At 39.0% G+C, this 16,992-nt stretch overlaps 1 protein-coding gene across 1 annotated transcript; it reads right to left on the bottom strand.

The window, feature by feature from the left end:
- Positions 1-1,128: 1,128 nt before the first annotated feature.
- LOC104417526 (exopolygalacturonase) lies at positions 1,129-3,034 on the bottom strand. The gene is made up of 5 exons (XM_010028784.2): positions 2,846-3,034; positions 2,260-2,583; positions 1,882-2,171; positions 1,479-1,707; positions 1,129-1,353 (listed from the first exon to the last, which is right to left on the bottom strand). Exons 1-5 carry the CDS (start codon positions 3,032-3,034, stop codon positions 1,129-1,131), a joined length of 1,257 nt encoding a protein of 418 aa, XP_010027086.2.
- Between the last annotated feature and the right edge of the window lie 13,958 nt (positions 3,035-16,992).

The following is a 16,992-nucleotide window of genomic DNA, read 5'->3' as shown; positions in this document are numbered from 1 at the left end:
TATTCATGGACTGTTTCCAATGAGAATTGATTGCCATACCTATTTATCGGGCAGTACATCCAATTTCAAGGTAAAACCGATTTGGTTGCACACCCTATGCCTAGTGACGATGAGGGCAAGCCTCCTAGTAGTTGACGAGGTCGACCTCGTCGGCCCTAGGCTCTGGCTCGTCTGGCGATCAACCAAGGGAAGAAGAAAAGAAAAAACAAAAAGAAAGAGAAAGCAAAAAAAAAAAAAAAAAGAGAGGAAAAATCGAAAGAAATAAAAAAATTAAAAATTACCATGTAAGTATTGATTAATTAAAATTGGTCAGATGAATTGAATTGACATAAATACAAAATGGTTTATGACTGAATTAGCCAAAAAAATAATAATTTATGATTGAATTTGTGACTATTTTGGTAATTTTTTAAAAACTAATAGAACTACAGTCAAAATTATGCTCTCTCTCCTTTGACTTACTCAAAATTATCATGCTTTAATTATGCGCAAAAATTTAAAATAGTTCATTCTTTAATTTGTCTTTCAATAATTTGTTATTTATTTGTGGGAATTATTCAGATCTTCTATTTCAATAGCTTTTTTTTTTTTTTTGGAAGAATTTTAATTTCGTTCATGATATAAAGATTTTAGTTCCTGAAGTTTCCTCGTACAAGAATTTTAATTACTTTTATGACATAAATTAGGGTTTTGTTTTTCTGTTTGGATTTCCAATGTCAGAGGTCCCTTCAGTAGATTTTCCAATCTTGTTTTAACTTTGCTTTTATTTGTTCTTCATCGATTGTAGACAAACAATATATGACGAGTCCAGTCACTTTCAGGACGCTAAAACCGTGCAAAAACTTCCTTGGTAGAACTAGCGGAGAAAACCACTCGATTCAAAGACAAGCACACAGATTGAACTTCAGGAAAAAAAAAAAAACAATCATATGACAAAAACCTAAAACGAAATTGAGGAAACTCTAGTATCTATAATATTATATCCTTCAAATTCTTGTAGTCCATCACTCAGTCCTAATTGCAGCAACCTTTAGCCAAAGGATGCATCACCAACTCTACGAAATAATCTGTCTTAGCCCTCATCCGCAGAGGAGCAAAAAGAAAATAAAATTTATCCTTTTTTCTCCGTTAGAAACTCGAATTGATCATGTCTAGACCTTGGATTAGACCCTTCAAGCTCACACGGCCTGCCCGGCGATCCTCCTGCTCTGTCGTCCAGTTCAGATGAACGCCGACGAGAAATACATTCTCGCATGGCACGCTGGGGCTGCACAGCAAGGCCACCGCCTTGTTGCTGTTGTAGGTGCCGGTTATGTTCTTGAACAGCATGTTGCTGAGCTTCACTAGTGAGGCCTGAATGCACAAAACGAAAATTTTCAGATCAATTGATTAGCGGCTTGGTGTCAAGATTACGGTATGTGTATTAGGAAATAAAGAGCACGTTCTTGAATGAATTGCTTAGCTTCATGTTAATGTACCTTCTCGATATCGCACTGGCTTGATGGACAGTACTCTTGATCTATGATGATGGGGTTCGTAACGTTTGTCATGACGATGTTCTCGAATATCATGTTGGAAGCCTCACTTGGCGGAGCCCCGGGCCACGTCTTCACTCGGACGCCGTTCTGTGTCCCATTGATCGTGCAATTGCTCACTCTGATCAGATCCACTCTCTCCTCATTCTGGCCTTTGCCTAGGCTCCCAACACTGCCATGACCGGGACAAGAGTGTTCACATTGCAATCGGGATCAAGCACAAACGCAATTTAGATCTTGATTTTGGCATGTCAAGCTGGCATTGCATTTCACGATTATAAGTACTAGAATCCTACTTACACAGGGCACGGTCAATGCTGCGTGATCGACCGCATCTTAAGCCTACCTGATTCCATGTCCTGGACCGCAATCTACGTAAGAAACGGATATATTGGTGTTGCCAGGTCCAATCGAGACACAGTCATCCCCGACACCAATAGTCGAAGAAGTAATGGAAATGTTTGCGGAGTGACTAACGTGGATACCATCGGTGTTCGGGCTGTCTTCCGGTGATATAATGCTGATGCTGTGCAATCTGATGTTGCTGGACTCGTAGATGCTCATGTGGAAGCTCTTGCTGTTGAGCAGGTCAATGTGGTAGATCGTTGCGTTTGAGACGTTGCTCAATCTCAGCGACTGCATAAGATGAAGCACGAAGAAATAGTCATGGCATCAATTGCAGGTTAATTTGCAAACTTTCTGAGGGGAACTGAGTTGAACCTACAGTTATCAGCTTGTCGCATCGATTTTTCTTGTGGCAGCTTGGGTCTTTCCAGGCTTCTGATCCTTGGCCATCGAACAAAGCCCTCCCTGTCTCACCCGTGAGGACTAGTCCGTGCAAGTCTCGGAAAACGATCCAATCATTGGACGGGAACTCACTGGAGGACATCGGCGCCTTCAGAGTCCCTCTGACCTCCACTCTCGGGGAATAGAGATGGCGGCAAGGTCCGTTGAATGAAATTGGACTGACCAAAAATGTGCTGTTGGGTACATAGAGGGTCGAATTGCTGCGGTGTGCGCATGCCTCCTCCCAGGCTGACAAGAATGCCTGTTCAAAGTATTGCTTAGAGTCAAAAAATGTTGTCTCTCTTCTTGACTGCCATCTGATTCCAACAGGTTAAAGCTAGCTAAAGGGTCCATCTTATGCTTAAACAATCCATGTATGATGCAACTCTAGATGAAACGAAACTGTTACTTCATTTTTTTTTTCCTAAGGAAGTTTTGCACCGGCCCTGCAAAAGATGAACATTACGCCAATTGAACTACTCCAATCCTAGTACATATGTAACTGTTAATAATTGAGAATCTACCAGGCGGCTGTCCGTAGTTCCATCGGCCACTGCTCCATAATCCATGACATCGAAAACTCCCACTAACCGTTCTTGAGTGGTTGGAGGATCTCCGCCTGGTTGACCTGGAGCAGTCCCGGGTGGATCATCCGCCAGAGGTGAAGGCACAGGCGCGTAGGCATCGTCCAGCGACGGAAAACACGTGGCCATCACTAGACAAATTCCGAGCATGAAAACTATTCTCAAGGTAAGCTTCATGTTGATTTTGTTTATGAATCCCCCTCTTGAGTCAAGCTCATGCAGTTTCCTGTAAAGCACAGATGTTGAAAGTTGTTTTAAAGCAATTTGCACTAAATTCAGCATTAAATTGAACTTTACATATGGGTGGAGTTTCCCCTCTGGTCATGGTAACTGCTCTGTAATTAAGAACTTCCACACATTCGAAACTTGTTCTTGTGATAAATTCCATTTCATTAATGTTAAATGACCTTTCATTGTCGTTTATGTCTCTGTTCTTGCGGTTCCAAGCCTAGTGGAAATATCCCAGACTGTTTACAGACAACATTGATTAAGGTCACATCTTATGCAAGACTTTAAAAAAGAAACTTCTGTTTAGCCTCGAATCCATTAGATCCCTCAGCTGTTTAAGTCCAACTCCAGGAGGAGTCGCATTCCATAGAAAGAGCAACGTCGCTCGAAATATTTCCCTATGCAAGCATTCTGCAAGATGCTCTGGCTATCTGATTTCCCAACTTTGACTTGAGTGTTGAGAGTGCGGATTGATGTTCGAGCTGATTCTCGAGCGGGCAGATAGAAAGATAGAACCAAGCTTGCTGTTCGCTTTGACACGCAATTCGGATCAATTTATTAAGAGGGAACAGAATAGATTTGGTTTATTACCGTTTGGATGTTTATGATAGACAAGAAAAAAGATGAAGAGAATTTGGTGATTGCGTGGTTGGTTGAAGACAAGAAAGAGAACGGAAGTGAATTTAATTGTATCTTCTTAACTATTTCGCGTACTTCTCCATAGATGCAATTAAATGGAAACATTTTGTAACGTGGCCTTTCAACTTGTTGAAGGTTCAATATCATCAAACTCAACGTTAGTGAAGAGAATATTAGTGGTACCGTGCACATAAACATTAATAAAAACTGGATTTTTACTGAACGATCAGCATGAGAAGCGGTCCTATCAAAGCACGCTGATCTGATAATGCTCCCATCATCATGCCGGTCGCAAGGATGGCCGCGTGAGAAGCTGCGCTTGAGGGCGACAAAGAAAGGATCTGTCAAAGCCATCAAAGCTTTACTTCGAGTCGGATGCTTGTTGCGTGGAACGAATAACCATCCGCTGCTCGTCTTTAGGTCTTCAGTCGAACGATTCTCTTTTGAGAACTGATTCTGCTTCCAGACACTCGAGCTTCCTCAGCATCAATAGCTTTTGCAGTGTAAATTCAGTAGGTCCACACAGGATGTTAACCTCAAAAGAAGCAATCCCACTCAAATGATTCGCGCATAGGTCCTCTTCACTGTTTACATTGTTCCCTCGAGGTCAAGCACAGAAATAACAGGACAGTTCTACTGTTCGATCCTGAAAGAGTTGATAAAAAAGTTATTGGTTACCAATTGGTAACTTACTAACTACTTTTATGTAATTACTCACTTTTTTTTTTTTGATCGGTCTTACTCTATTTCTACTTTAACACTCACTCTCAAATTTTTACCCTGTCTCCTTACAGAGCCTGAGACGAAACCTATTCCTGAAACTAAATTAAATCGTCCTCACCTCAACTCCCATGAGAAGATCAGTGAGATGCACTAATTTAGGTTGACATTTAAAAAAAAAAAAACAAATGAATGCCGATATAAGTAATTTGTGAGATTTGGTGGGATCTAAAAGTTTAAGTTATTAGATGGATGCATGGTTTATTATTTAAATATTCTAATACTTTCTCTTACGCTTAATTGGGAAAGCAAATGGGGTGTGGAAAGATTTGAAATCAGGATTTCTAGCTCTGCTACCACATGAGATTTTGTAAAATCACTGCCAACTATTTTAAAAGAATAAGTTGTTAGATGAAGACGTTTATTATTTAAATATTTTAATACTCTCCCTCATGCTTAGTTTGGTTAAATTGCTTAGTACTAAGTGTGGAAATTTAATTGAGGAGATGAATGTATCTGGAAAAATTCGAACTTAGGTACTCCAATTGTAACATCATGTGAGAATTTTATAGGACCATAGCTAACTATTTTAAAAGCTTAAATTGTTAGATGAATGCGTGATTTAATATTTAATTATTTTAAATATTATAATACTTTCCCTTACGCTTAATCTAGTTAGTTGCCTAGTACTAAATGTGGAAATTTAATCGAGGAGGTGATCGGGGCTTGGAAAAATTTGAACTCAAGACTTTCAACTGTAACATCATGTGAGAATTGCAGTTTAACTGTTCTAAAAGCTTAAACTGTTAGACGAATATGTCGTTTAATATTTAATTATTTCAGCACTATGGTAAGTTGCCTAGTACTAAGCATGGAAGTTTAATTGAGGATATGAATGGGGCCTAAAAAAATTCGAACTCATGACCTTCAGCTGTAACATCATGGGAAAATTTTGTAGACCACAGTTAACTATTCTAAAAGTTTAAGCTGTTAGACAAAGACATGGTTTAATATTTAATTATTTTAATACTTCTCCTTACACTTAGTTTGGTCTTTTTGTCTAGTACTAAGCATGGACGTATTTAATTGGGGAGGCATATGGGACTTGTAAACATTTGAACTTAGGACATCTAGCTCTAATACCATGTGGATTTGGTGGGATCATAGCCAATTGTTTTAAAAGGTGAAGTTGTTAGACGAAGATGTGATTTAATATTTAATCATTTCAACATAATTTAAAAGAAACTTAGGGCGCGTTTGCTAACGTTTTTGTTCCGGAGAACAATTTTTGAACATAAATATATATATATTTTTTGTTTCTGTTTCAAGGAACAATTTTTGAGTATAAGAACGCGTTTGATAACTGCAAAAATTTTATACTCTAGGAACATAAATGCGTTTGGTAAACTTGTATAATTTTTTTGTTTCTTTTAATTTTTCAATATTTTTCTTCTTTCTTCCTTTTGGCCGGTCACTGGCCTCAGCCATGGCCGGCGATCGGTCAACGACCTCGCCGTGGCTGGGCGAGCTCAAGCTCGCCTAGATCTAGCGAGGCCAAGCTCGCCCAGCCACCGGTGAGGCTTGGCCTCATCGGGCCACTGCTAGGTTGGCGTCGCTCAGCGGTGGCCAAGCGAGACCGAGCCTCGCTAGTGGCTGGGCGAGCTCGAGCTCACCCTCACTAAGCTAGGGCAAGGTCGACCTAGCGCTGCTTGGGCGAGGTCGAGCCTCGTCGGTGACCTCGCCTGGCCATAAAGGCCACTGGCGAGGCTTGGCCTCGCCCAAGCGGCGCGAGGTCGGCCTCGCCTTGGTTGGGTGAGCTCGAGCTTGCCTCACCCAGCCATCGGCAAGGCTCGGCCTCGCTAGTGGTTGGTGAGCTCGGCTTCACCGGATTTGGGCGAGCTCAAGCTCGCCCAACCAAGGTGAGGCCAAGCCTCGCCGGGCGCTGGCGACGCTTAAGCGAGGTCGCCGGCCCTCGATACCGATTGATGCCCATGGCCAAGGCTAGTGATCGGCTAAAAGGAAGAAGAAGGAAGGAAGAGAAAAAAAAGAAGAAAAAGGAAAAAAAAAAGAAGTGTTTTTCAAAATTGTTCTCGAAATAAGAAACAAGTTTTTTTCCATTTTTGTTTCTATTCCAAATTTTTTTTCGGAAACAAAATAATAATTTTTTTGTTTCGGAACAAAAGTATAAACAAACGTGTTTTGTTCTTTTTTTGTTCTCGGAACAAAAGAATAGAAATTTGTGTTTCGAGAACGTAAACGAAATAAACAAAAGGGCCCTTAGGTAGCGCATGGTAACATTTCTCTTCCTCCGAATTTCTATTCTTTTGTTTCTTAGAACAAAAAAAGAACAAAAATCCATTTGGTAAAAATTTTGTTCCCAGGGAACAATTTCTCTATTTTTTTCTTTGTTCTCGGGAATAGATTTGGAACATAAATAAGAAAAAAAAAGTAGCTTCTTGTTCTTGGGAACAATTTCTAAAAATAAGCTAATTTTTTTTTTCTTTTGTTCCTCTTTCTTGCCGCGGCCACTTCCAACCGCCCGGAGTCACGATCGTCGCCACCCGCTGGCCGCCGCCAACCGTTGATCGCCGCTGGCCGCCGCCAACCGTTGATCGCCGCTGGCCGCCGAGCCGCCGGCAGTTGCGAGAGGTGGCAGCTGATGGGCTGTGGGCGGTGGTGACGATCGACGGTCGACGGTCATGCGGCAGGCGGCAGCGGCAGGCGGCAACGAGCGGCAGTGACCGGCAGCCGGCAATCCGTGAACAAGAATAAAAAATAAATAAATACAAAAAATACAAAATCTTGTGTAGTTACCAAACAAATTTCTATTCGTTTTCTATTTCTGGAGTAGAAATTTTGTGTAGTTACCAAACACCTTATTTTACTCAGAAATTGTTCCCCAGAATAGAAATAGAAAAGAACTATTTCTGAAAAAAAACTCTTCTCCAGCCAAGAAGCGTTACCATTTGTACCCTTAGTATCCCGTTGAAATATAATGAGAAAATAGTTGATGAATTGCACTAATTTAGATTGATAATCCTTAGAAAGAGTTAGTACATTTAAGGGGTTGCTAATCAAGACAAATAAAAATTGATAACTCAATAGAATATTTGGTTAATTGAGAAAAACAATTAAATGTCGGTAAGTTATGCAAATGAGAATTGGTAACCAAAAACTTTGATCTAACATAAAAATGAGTGAATCACTCTAATTTATATTAGCAATTTTATATAAGAGTTAATAAATTCAAATTGTTGATCAGTTATGTAAATAAAAGTAAGTAAATTATTGAAAAAATCATTAACTTACAAAATATAAAAAGTCAGTCAATTCATAAATGTCTTGACAAGTTACCAACGAGTTATGTGGAGAAAAAGTCCTGATTTTTTTGTCTTTTTTTAACTAATAGTTCTTTAATACTTACCAACATTTAGTGAATTTGACTGACATGGAAAGACAGATGTATTTATTCTGCTGCCAATTACTTCCCCGAATCTCATTGCTTACTGTTTGGCGCAAAAACAAGACAGAAGGGGCACAGAGCTGAACTTATGGCCTATAAAATTCCCATTTTGATACGACGTTATCTTGCAAAATCGCATGCTTCGGTTGCTGTAAATCTGCTGGACGAGTTTGGCATGACAACATTTATGGCGAATGTTTACAGTGTGGTCCTTCACATCCTTTTCTTTTGATTGAAGTTCGCATTTCTGGTGTTGAACTTTTTGTTGAATTTGGTAAAGATTTTCACACCACCTCATTTGGTTGAACGTCAAGTTTACAGTCACTCGATCATGGATCCAGATGTTAGGTAATTAGTGCCACCATCAAACGAGGCAACGGCATGTACTACTTTTCAGAATAGATTTCAGTACACAGCTAATCACACAGGAGAGTTGGAATAAGTACACAGCAGCACTAGTCTAAAGGACAGAGCTTAGAAAGAACATGGCGGAGGTCGGACATCCCTTAACTTCAGACGCTAGAATACTAGGGTATTACCTGAACCATGTACAAGACAGAATCTAATGACTCCGACCAGGAACTTTGCTCTTGCGGATCTCCGTAATGACCAGTCCCCCGTACATCTTCGCTGCCGTCTTGCTATCCACAACATCATCACGATAAAGAGCCGCTGTGTTGCGAACCGCCTCGTGGGATTGTTGTGGGACGCATCGATTTCCCGCCCCTTGAGCCATCGGCTTTGGGCCGTAAATTCTGTCCAGCATTGCAAACCCGTCTCTTCCAACTTCGACAAGGCGGTTGGCATGAGGTGCCATTTGAGATTTATTGCGGATAGGAGCGACGAGTGAGCTGAGTAAGGAAGCTGTGTGTTGGATTTTCTTTGGTTTGTGTCTAGTGATGGAGTTAGAAGGCCGAAGATCACTTTAAATAGAGCTCAGGGCATGTGCAATAAAAATCTAGAAGGGAAAAACCAAGCCTCATGGATTCCCATATCATTGATCCCGAAGATGACACTTGTATAAGGGGTGATAATATCTGGGCAGATGCCATGCCTCATGGTCCCAGAGATTTTAGGACCATGACTAGAAACTTTTGCATTTGTACGTTTTCACGTGGACAACCTTGACTGTGTCTAAGCATTCTCCTACAAGTGATTCTAATAAATCGAGTTAGCACCAGTGAAGTCGATGATTCGACTGGTGCAAAGTGAAGATATTTCATAAAGGTTGGTCTAAATATTAAAAAACGCGAAAGAAGGATTCTTGCTTGCTCGCCCACGGTTAGATTCTAAGTGGATCTATTAAGTGACCGAACTCGAAAGAAAAATCATTATTAATGGTCCAAGACCATAAATATTGATAGATATTTAACGTTGAGCCATCAGCGACCCCACTCCCCCCTAATTCCCCTTTGCAAACTTTTCTCCCCCAGAGAGGCGGGGATACCCAAGAGACTTATATTTTGAAACTTGCTCTTAGTTAGGCTTTTTTAGGACATGCTCAGGTCTACAAGTCCGTTTCTTAGTAAACCACCAAAAGTAATTATTCGATTGAACATACTTGTTGCCACAGATTCCACGTTAAGCTCTTATAACGTGATATTTTGCCAGATCTTAAAGTGGCTCTCCAGTCTTTTAATTCCCAGTGAAATTTGCACGATTTAACGTGATTTGTTTCTCCAAAGACATCTCAATAAGCTATCTTAGCAGTGTAAGTTTAGATGCGTTTGCTCATAGGATTTAAGACGTGCAATCCTTCTATATGAAGTGTCAACACAGCTTTTCAGTGAACCGAACGTACAATATAGCCAGAACGCAAATTGAGCAAGTTGGGGCCCGGCCAAAATACACAAATAAATAAAAAAAAGGGTTGTAAAGTGAAAAAGAAATGAAAAGAAGTGAGGGGCTGCTCTCTTACAGAGAACTGGCTCGATCAAGCGCGCTGATTTGATGATGCTCTTGTCGTCGCGCACTGGTCGCAAGGATCGCCGTGTCAGAACTCTGCACTCGAGGGCGACAAAGAAAGGAACCGTCGAAGCTTTGCTTTGGGTTGGATTCTTGCTCCGTGGCACGAAGAACCATCCGCCGCTCGTTTTTCGGTCTTCGGTCGTATGATTCTCTTTTGAGAACTGATTCCCCTTCCAAATACTTGAGATGCGTTTAATAACTATTCTATTCTCAATAATAATTTTTACTCAAAAATAATTATTTTATTCTACTCTCGAGAATAATTTTCGAGCATTTGAAGATACTTGGTAAACTGCCTAAAATCTTTATTCCAGCGATAGAAGTGCGTTTGGTAAAATCCTTAAAATTTCTAGTTCAAATAATTTTATTTTAATATTTTAATAATTTTATTAAATTTTTCTCCTTTTCTTTTCTTTGTCCCTTTTCATCTTCTTCTTCTTTAGTTGTTGGCCATGGCTGGCGAACTCATCGGAGTGTTGCCGGCCCTCGTCTGGCCAGTCATTGGCTATGGCCGAGGCTGGTGATAGGCCAAAAGGAAGAAAAAAAAGAAAAAGAAAAAGAAAAGAAAAGAGAATAGAAAAGAAGAAAAATTATGCTTGATTTTGGAATTGTTCTTGGGAACAAGAAACAACTTTTTTTTTTTATTTCCCGATTTTGTTTCAAATCTATTCTTGAGAATAAAATAATGGATTTTTATTCCTAGAAACAAAAAAATTACTACATAGATTTCTGTTTGTTTTTTGTTTTGGAAAAAAAATAAAGAATAGAATAAGACACTATTTGAAGTGTTATAAAAAAAAGGGGCCTCAATCTTCCTCAGCATCACCAACTTTTGTAGTGCAAATTTGTGAGGACCACATAGTAGGGGTGAGTATGGTCCGGGTTGGGCTGGTCCACCCCCTAACCCTAGGACCAACCCGCATAGTGCTGATTTTCAATTTTTAGGACCGATGATTGACCCTATTGAGCTTGAGATCGAAGAGTGGATCGACCCAATGGGTTCAGTCCGGTTTTAGGTTAAGTTAGGATCGACTGATAATTTTTTATTTCATCCTTTGTATTCCTTAAAAAGTGATTGAGGACCGAACTGGCCCAATAGGTTCGGACTGGTTTCAAGGTCAACTTAGGACTAACCAATAATTTTTTATTTCATTTTTTGTATTCCTTGAAAAGGCAACCGAGGACTATACTGTCCCAATGGGTTCAATGATGAGCAAAGTCAGCTAAGAAATGCAAGCAGTGAAGGTCAAGTGGGGTGAGTGTTGAACAAAATGAGCATCGAATGTCGCGCGGGGAGCAATAAGCCAAGTGAGCATCGAGCGGCATGAGTGACCCAAAGCGAGCGAGGTGAGCGGAGAATTTTTTTTTTTTTTTTTTTTCAAATTTTAGCAAGTTGAAAACTAAGATGACAAATCAGATGTAAGATAACGAATACTAAAGGAGGATGCCATAAGGTGCCTTTTTGGATGCCATGAGGATTCCTCATAAGAACATTTTTCTCTTTTGTATATTATGACTATTGACGTTATAAAAAGACATTAAAAATCTAAGTTATTAAAGAACAATATAAAATTACTTGAACTTCTCACTAAAGAGTTGTTTAATATTGTTAACATCGTTTATTTTAAGATTTTTCTATATAAAAAATTATAAATAATTTATTAGATATATAATTAGAGTTGGTCTAGGTTGAACCGACTTGGAACTCTTAGGACCGATGACCGACCCACACAGATCTTGGTCTAGGAATTCTAGGACCAAGGACCGACCCAGTCTCCCTAGGAACCGGACCAGAACTAGTAGGGTTGGGCCGGTCCAGGGTTAGTCCAGGGTTGACCCTAGATCAATGCTCACCCCTACCATACAGGACATTAACCTTAAAAGAATCATTCCCAAGCAAACGATTCGAGCATGGGCCCTCATCACTGTTCACATTGTTCCCTCCAGGTCAAGCGCACAGAAGTAACCAGACAGTTCTAGTATTCCTTTCTTTTTTTTTGATGCCGTTAGATTCTAGAAAGAGATGATAAAAAAGTTATTGGTTATCAAGGATGCGCATGATAAAATTTCTGCAACAGAAATTGACTTTTGGCTAGAAATTGATTTTTCAATTTCTATTTTAGAAATCAAGAAGTTAAAAATTTTAGCTTCTGATTTCTTCTTCAAATCTATTTCTGAAATAGAAATTTGTTTCAAAAATAGAAAAATCAAATTGCGTTACTAAACAGATTTCTGTTTCAAACTTGTTCCAGGGAAGAGAGAAACAGAGAAATAGAGAAGTAGAAATTTTATCATGCGCATCCCAATTGTCCGGTGGCTTGTTGAAAATTTACCACACTTGCATGTAATTACTTTTTTTTTTTACACAAGTTGGCGAGTTACGCTATATTAGGTCGACAAAATAATAATAAAAAACAAATGAATGTCGATAAAAGTAATTCAATTTTTTTTTTTTAGTAACCCGTGGAAATTCAAAGAGAGGAAAGTTGGTGAGTGGCGCTAATTTAAATTGATAATCTCCAAAAAAAAGTTAGTAAATGTAAGGAATTGCTAATCAAGACAAATAAATGGCAACTCAATAGAGTATCTAGTAAATTAAGAAAAAAGTAATTAAATGTTGGTAGGTTATTTAAATGAGAATTGGTAACCCAAAACTTTATTCTAACATAAGAATTGGTGAATCACTCTAATTTATATTAGCAAATTCGTATAAGAGTTAATAAATTCAAAGCATTGGTCAGTTATGCAAATTAAAGTCAGTATTCTATTACAAAGATTGTTAATTTATAAACTATACAAAAAGTTAGCAAATTCATGAAAGTTTTGATAAGTTATTAACCAGTTATCTGGAGAAAAAGTCGTGATCCATCTCTCTATTTTACTAACAGTTCTTAAACACCGACCAATATTCAGTGAATTTCACTGGCATAAAAAGAGAGATGTATTCTTTTTATTTGCACGAAACAATTCTGCATACGGAACCCAACTAGCTACTGCTAATTTCTATGCCAATTTCTTTTTCGCATCTCGTTGCTTCCTCTTTGGTGCAAAAATAAAACAGAAGAGGCACTGAGCTAAGCTTCTGGCCTGGCAAAAGCCCATCGTGTTTGCTATTAGCTCAGATGTGCATCCAGCACTTATGATTTGTGTGGCGGCATGGGTGTATTATGCCGCTAATCATACGATACCAGGCTAAGCAGAGGAACAGATATGAGATCGAACATGATTATTAACAGTCGTACCAGCAAAATACACCGTCAGCGTTCAAGACCCTAAAATAACGAATGCATAAGCCGTCCAATAGTGGCGGTCTGTTAGTTTAGATGTTCCCAGCGTGCTTGCTTGATTACGATGTTATCCTGCAAAATCGCATGTTGTAAATCTGCTGGACGAGTTTCGCATGGATACGTTCATGATGAATGTTTACAGTATGGTACTTACACATACTTTTCTTTTGATTAAAGTTCGCCATTCTGATGTTGAACTCTCTGTTGAATTTGGTGAAAATTTTCATAACACCTCATTTACGATTACTTGATCATGGATCCAGATGTTCAGTAATTACTGCCGTGATCCAGGAGGCAACGACATATACTACTTTCCAGAATAGATTCAATACACAGCTAATCACATAGGAGAGCCAGAATAAGTGCCTAGCAGCACTAGCCTAAAAGGACACAGCTTAGAAAGAACATGGCGGTGGTCGGACATCCCTTAACTTCAGACACGACAATCCTGGGGTATTACTTGAACCATGTACATGGCAGAATCTAAAGACTACAACCAGGAACTTTGCTCTTGTAGATCTCCATAACAAGCACTCCCTTGTACTTCCTAGCTGCCATCATGCTATCAATGACATTACCATGATAAGGAGCTGCTGTGTCTTGAACAGCCTCGTGGGATTGTTGCGGGATGTATCGATTCCTCGCCCCTTGAGCCATCGGCCTTGGGCTGTAAATTCTGTCTATTATTGCAAACCCATCTCTTCCAACATTGACAAGGCGGTCGGCATGAGGTGCCATTTGAGATCTGTCGTGGATGGAAGCGATGAGTGAGCTGAGTAAGGAAGCTGTATATCGGATTTTCTTTGGTTTGTGTCTAGTGGAGTTGGAAGGCCGAAGATCACTTTATATAGAGCTCAGGGAAAGTGTCATAAAAATCTAGGAGGAGTAAACCATGCCCACATGGATCTCCACATCATTGATCCCAAAGATCGACAAACACTTCTAGAAGGGGTGCTAATCTCTGGGAAGATGCTGTGCCTCATGGTCCCAAAGATTTTAGGACCATGACCAGATACTTCTACATTTGTACGGTTTCACATGGACAACCTTGACTGGGTTTAAGCATTCTCCTACAAGTGATTCTAATAAATCGAGTTGGCACCAATGAAGTTGATGATTCGACAGGTGAAAAGCGAAGATATTTCGGAATATTATGACCGATTTTGGAGAATGTAGAGCTATGTTTATCCACTGTTACAGGTTCACCATAAAAACTTTTAAGTCTTAACAAGTGCGAAAGAAGGATTCTTGCCCGCTTGCCAAGTCCGTTCTTGGTAAACTAGCAAAAGTAATTATTCGATAGAACAAACTTGTCGACGTGGATTCCATGCTAAGCCCTTATTGCGTGATATATCAATCATAATTGATCTTCTGCCACATCTTTAAAGTGGCTCTCCAGTCTTTAAATTACCGGTAAAATTTGAACGATTTAATGTGGTTTTGTTTCTCCAAAGGGATCTCAATAAGTTATCTTAGCAGAGTAAGTTTACATGCATTTGCTCGTAGGATTTAAGAGGTGCAATCCTTCTCTAAGAAGTGTCAACACAGCTTTTTAGTGAACCGAACGTACAATATAGCCAGAATCCAAATTGAGCAAATTGGGGGCTAACTAACATAAACACATAAAATAAAAGGTCATAAAGTCGAAAAGAAAAGAAGTGAGGGGCTGTTCTCTTATTGAGAAATGGCTCAATCAAGCACGCTGATCTGATAGTTGTTGGAAAAATATTAGAATACATAAAATAATAATAATAATTGGAAATAAATTGTAAAATATTAGAAAATAAAAACAAATGTCCGAGGCATGCAAGCATTGTCCTTAAGGATAATTCAACCCACCAGAGTACGAAACTTGACGTGTAAGGCTTTAGCAACCATCCTCTCAATATACAATAGACCTTATTCTATACTTGGCACTGAATATTAGAAGGAAACAAAACTATTTATGAGTATAACCAGACAAAAAGAAAAATGAAAGATATAAGAATATATTGTATCATCAAAGATTATGGTTTGAAGTTTAATTTATATTTAAATAAGAAAAAGAGTCTTTGGGAATTCGTCATAAATCAATTGGTAACTAAAAGATGACCGTTATAAAATAATGAAGATTTTATAATATAATAAATCAAAAGTTATAAAGGCGCGTTTGATAACGTTTCTGTTCAAAATTGTTCTAGGGAACATATAAATTGTTTCTGTTTCGAGGAACAATTTTTGAATAGAAGAACGCGTTTGGTAAACTTGTTCCCGGAATAGAAAAATAATAGAAACACGTTTGATAAATTTGTGTTATTTTAATTTTTAAATATTTTTATTGTATTTTTATTGTATTTTCTTTCTTTTTTTCTTCCTTTTGGCCGGTCGCCGGCCTTGGCCATGGCCGGCGACCGGCCGACGAGGGCTGGCGGCTCGCCGACCGGCGTGAGGTTGGCCTCGCCTTGCTAGGGGCCGGCGATGCTCCAGCAAGGTCGCCGGCCCTCAACGACCCGATCGTTGGTCATGGCTAAGGCTGGCAACCAGCCAAAGAAAAAGAAGAAGAAAAGAAAAAGAAAGAAAGAGAAGAAAAGAAAGAAGAGAGAGAAATTTTTGTTTCTCCAAAGTGTTCCAGCTTGTTTCTTGTTTCTGTTCTGAATTTGTTCCCGGGAACAAAAAAATAGATTTGGAACAAAAACGCAAACAAACGCGTTTCTGTTCTTTTTTGTTCCGGGAACAAAAAAACAAGATTTGTGTTCATAAACAGAAAAAAGAAACAGAAACAAACACACCCAAAGCGACCATTATATGGTCATTAGAAAGCCATTATATGATCGTTGTAAAACTGTTACAAAAATGAAGATTTTCACGATGGCCATAATTTCTAATAAAATTTCAAAACTGCTGAAATATTCAACAATAATGCTCTCGTAATCACACACTGGTCACAAGGATTGCTGTTTGAGAACTGCACTTGAGGGCGACAAAGAGTGGATCCGTTTAATCTCTACTTTGGTTTAAATTCTTGCTCCGTGGAACGAAGAACCATCAGCTGCTCGTCTTTCGGTCTTCAGTCGGACGGTTCTCTTTTGAGAACCGATTCTGCTTCCAGACACTCGAGCTTCCTCAGCATCACCAGCTTTTGTAGTGTAAATTCAGGAGGTCCACACAGGATGTCAACCTTAAAAGAAGCATTTTAAATGATTCGCGCATAGGCCCTCATCACCGTTTAAATTGTTCCCTCGAGGTCAAGCACACAGGAGTAACCGGACAATTGTACCATTCCTATCCTTTTTCGATGCCGCTAGATTCCTGAAAGAGTTGATCAAAAGTTGGTTACCAATGGTCCGGTAGCTTGTTGGTAACTTACCAAACACTTTGATGTGATTACTCACTCTTTTTTTTTAACACAAGTTGGTGAGTTGCACTAATTTAGGTTGACAAAGTAATAAATAAAAAGAATATCGGTATAAGAAATTCAAAAGAAAGTAAACCATGGACATTTAAAGAGGGAAAAGTTGGTGAGTTGCACTAATTTAAATTGATAATCTCTAGAAAAAGTTAGTAAATGTAAGGAATTGCCAATCAAGACGAATACATGGCAACTCAATAGAGTATCTGTATATGAAGAGAAAATAATTAAATGTTGATAGGTTCTTTAAATGAGAATTGATAACCCGAAACTTTAATCTAACACAAAAATTGGTGAATCACTCTAATTTATATTAGCAATTCTGTATAAGAGTTAATAAATTTAAAGCGTTGGTCAGTTTTGCGAATTAAAGTCAGTATTCTATTACAAAGAT

This window comes from Eucalyptus grandis, chromosome 8, assembly GCF_016545825.1.
Source record: "Eucalyptus grandis isolate ANBG69807.140 chromosome 8, ASM1654582v1, whole genome shotgun sequence".
NCBI classification, from domain to species: domain Eukaryota; kingdom Viridiplantae; phylum Streptophyta; class Magnoliopsida; order Myrtales; family Myrtaceae; genus Eucalyptus; species Eucalyptus grandis.
This window is presented reverse-complemented; position numbering and strand designations above follow the sequence as displayed.

What these genes read in the sequence shown, in the direction of transcription:
- LOC104417526 (XM_010028784.2), bottom strand. Translation starts at nt 3,034, where the DNA reads ATGGCCACGTGTTTTCCGTCGCTGGACGATGCCTACGCGCCTGTGCCT. An exon ending in GATGCGACAAGCTGATAACT is followed by an intron (nt 2,172 to 2,259) that starts GTAGGTTCAACT and finishes CATCTTATGCAG; the next exon opens with TCGCTGAGATTGAGCAACGT. An exon ending in GCCAGTGCGATATCGAGAAG is followed by an intron (nt 1,354 to 1,478) that starts GTACATTAACAT and finishes TTGTGCATTCAG; the next exon opens with GCCTCACTAGTGAAGCTCAG.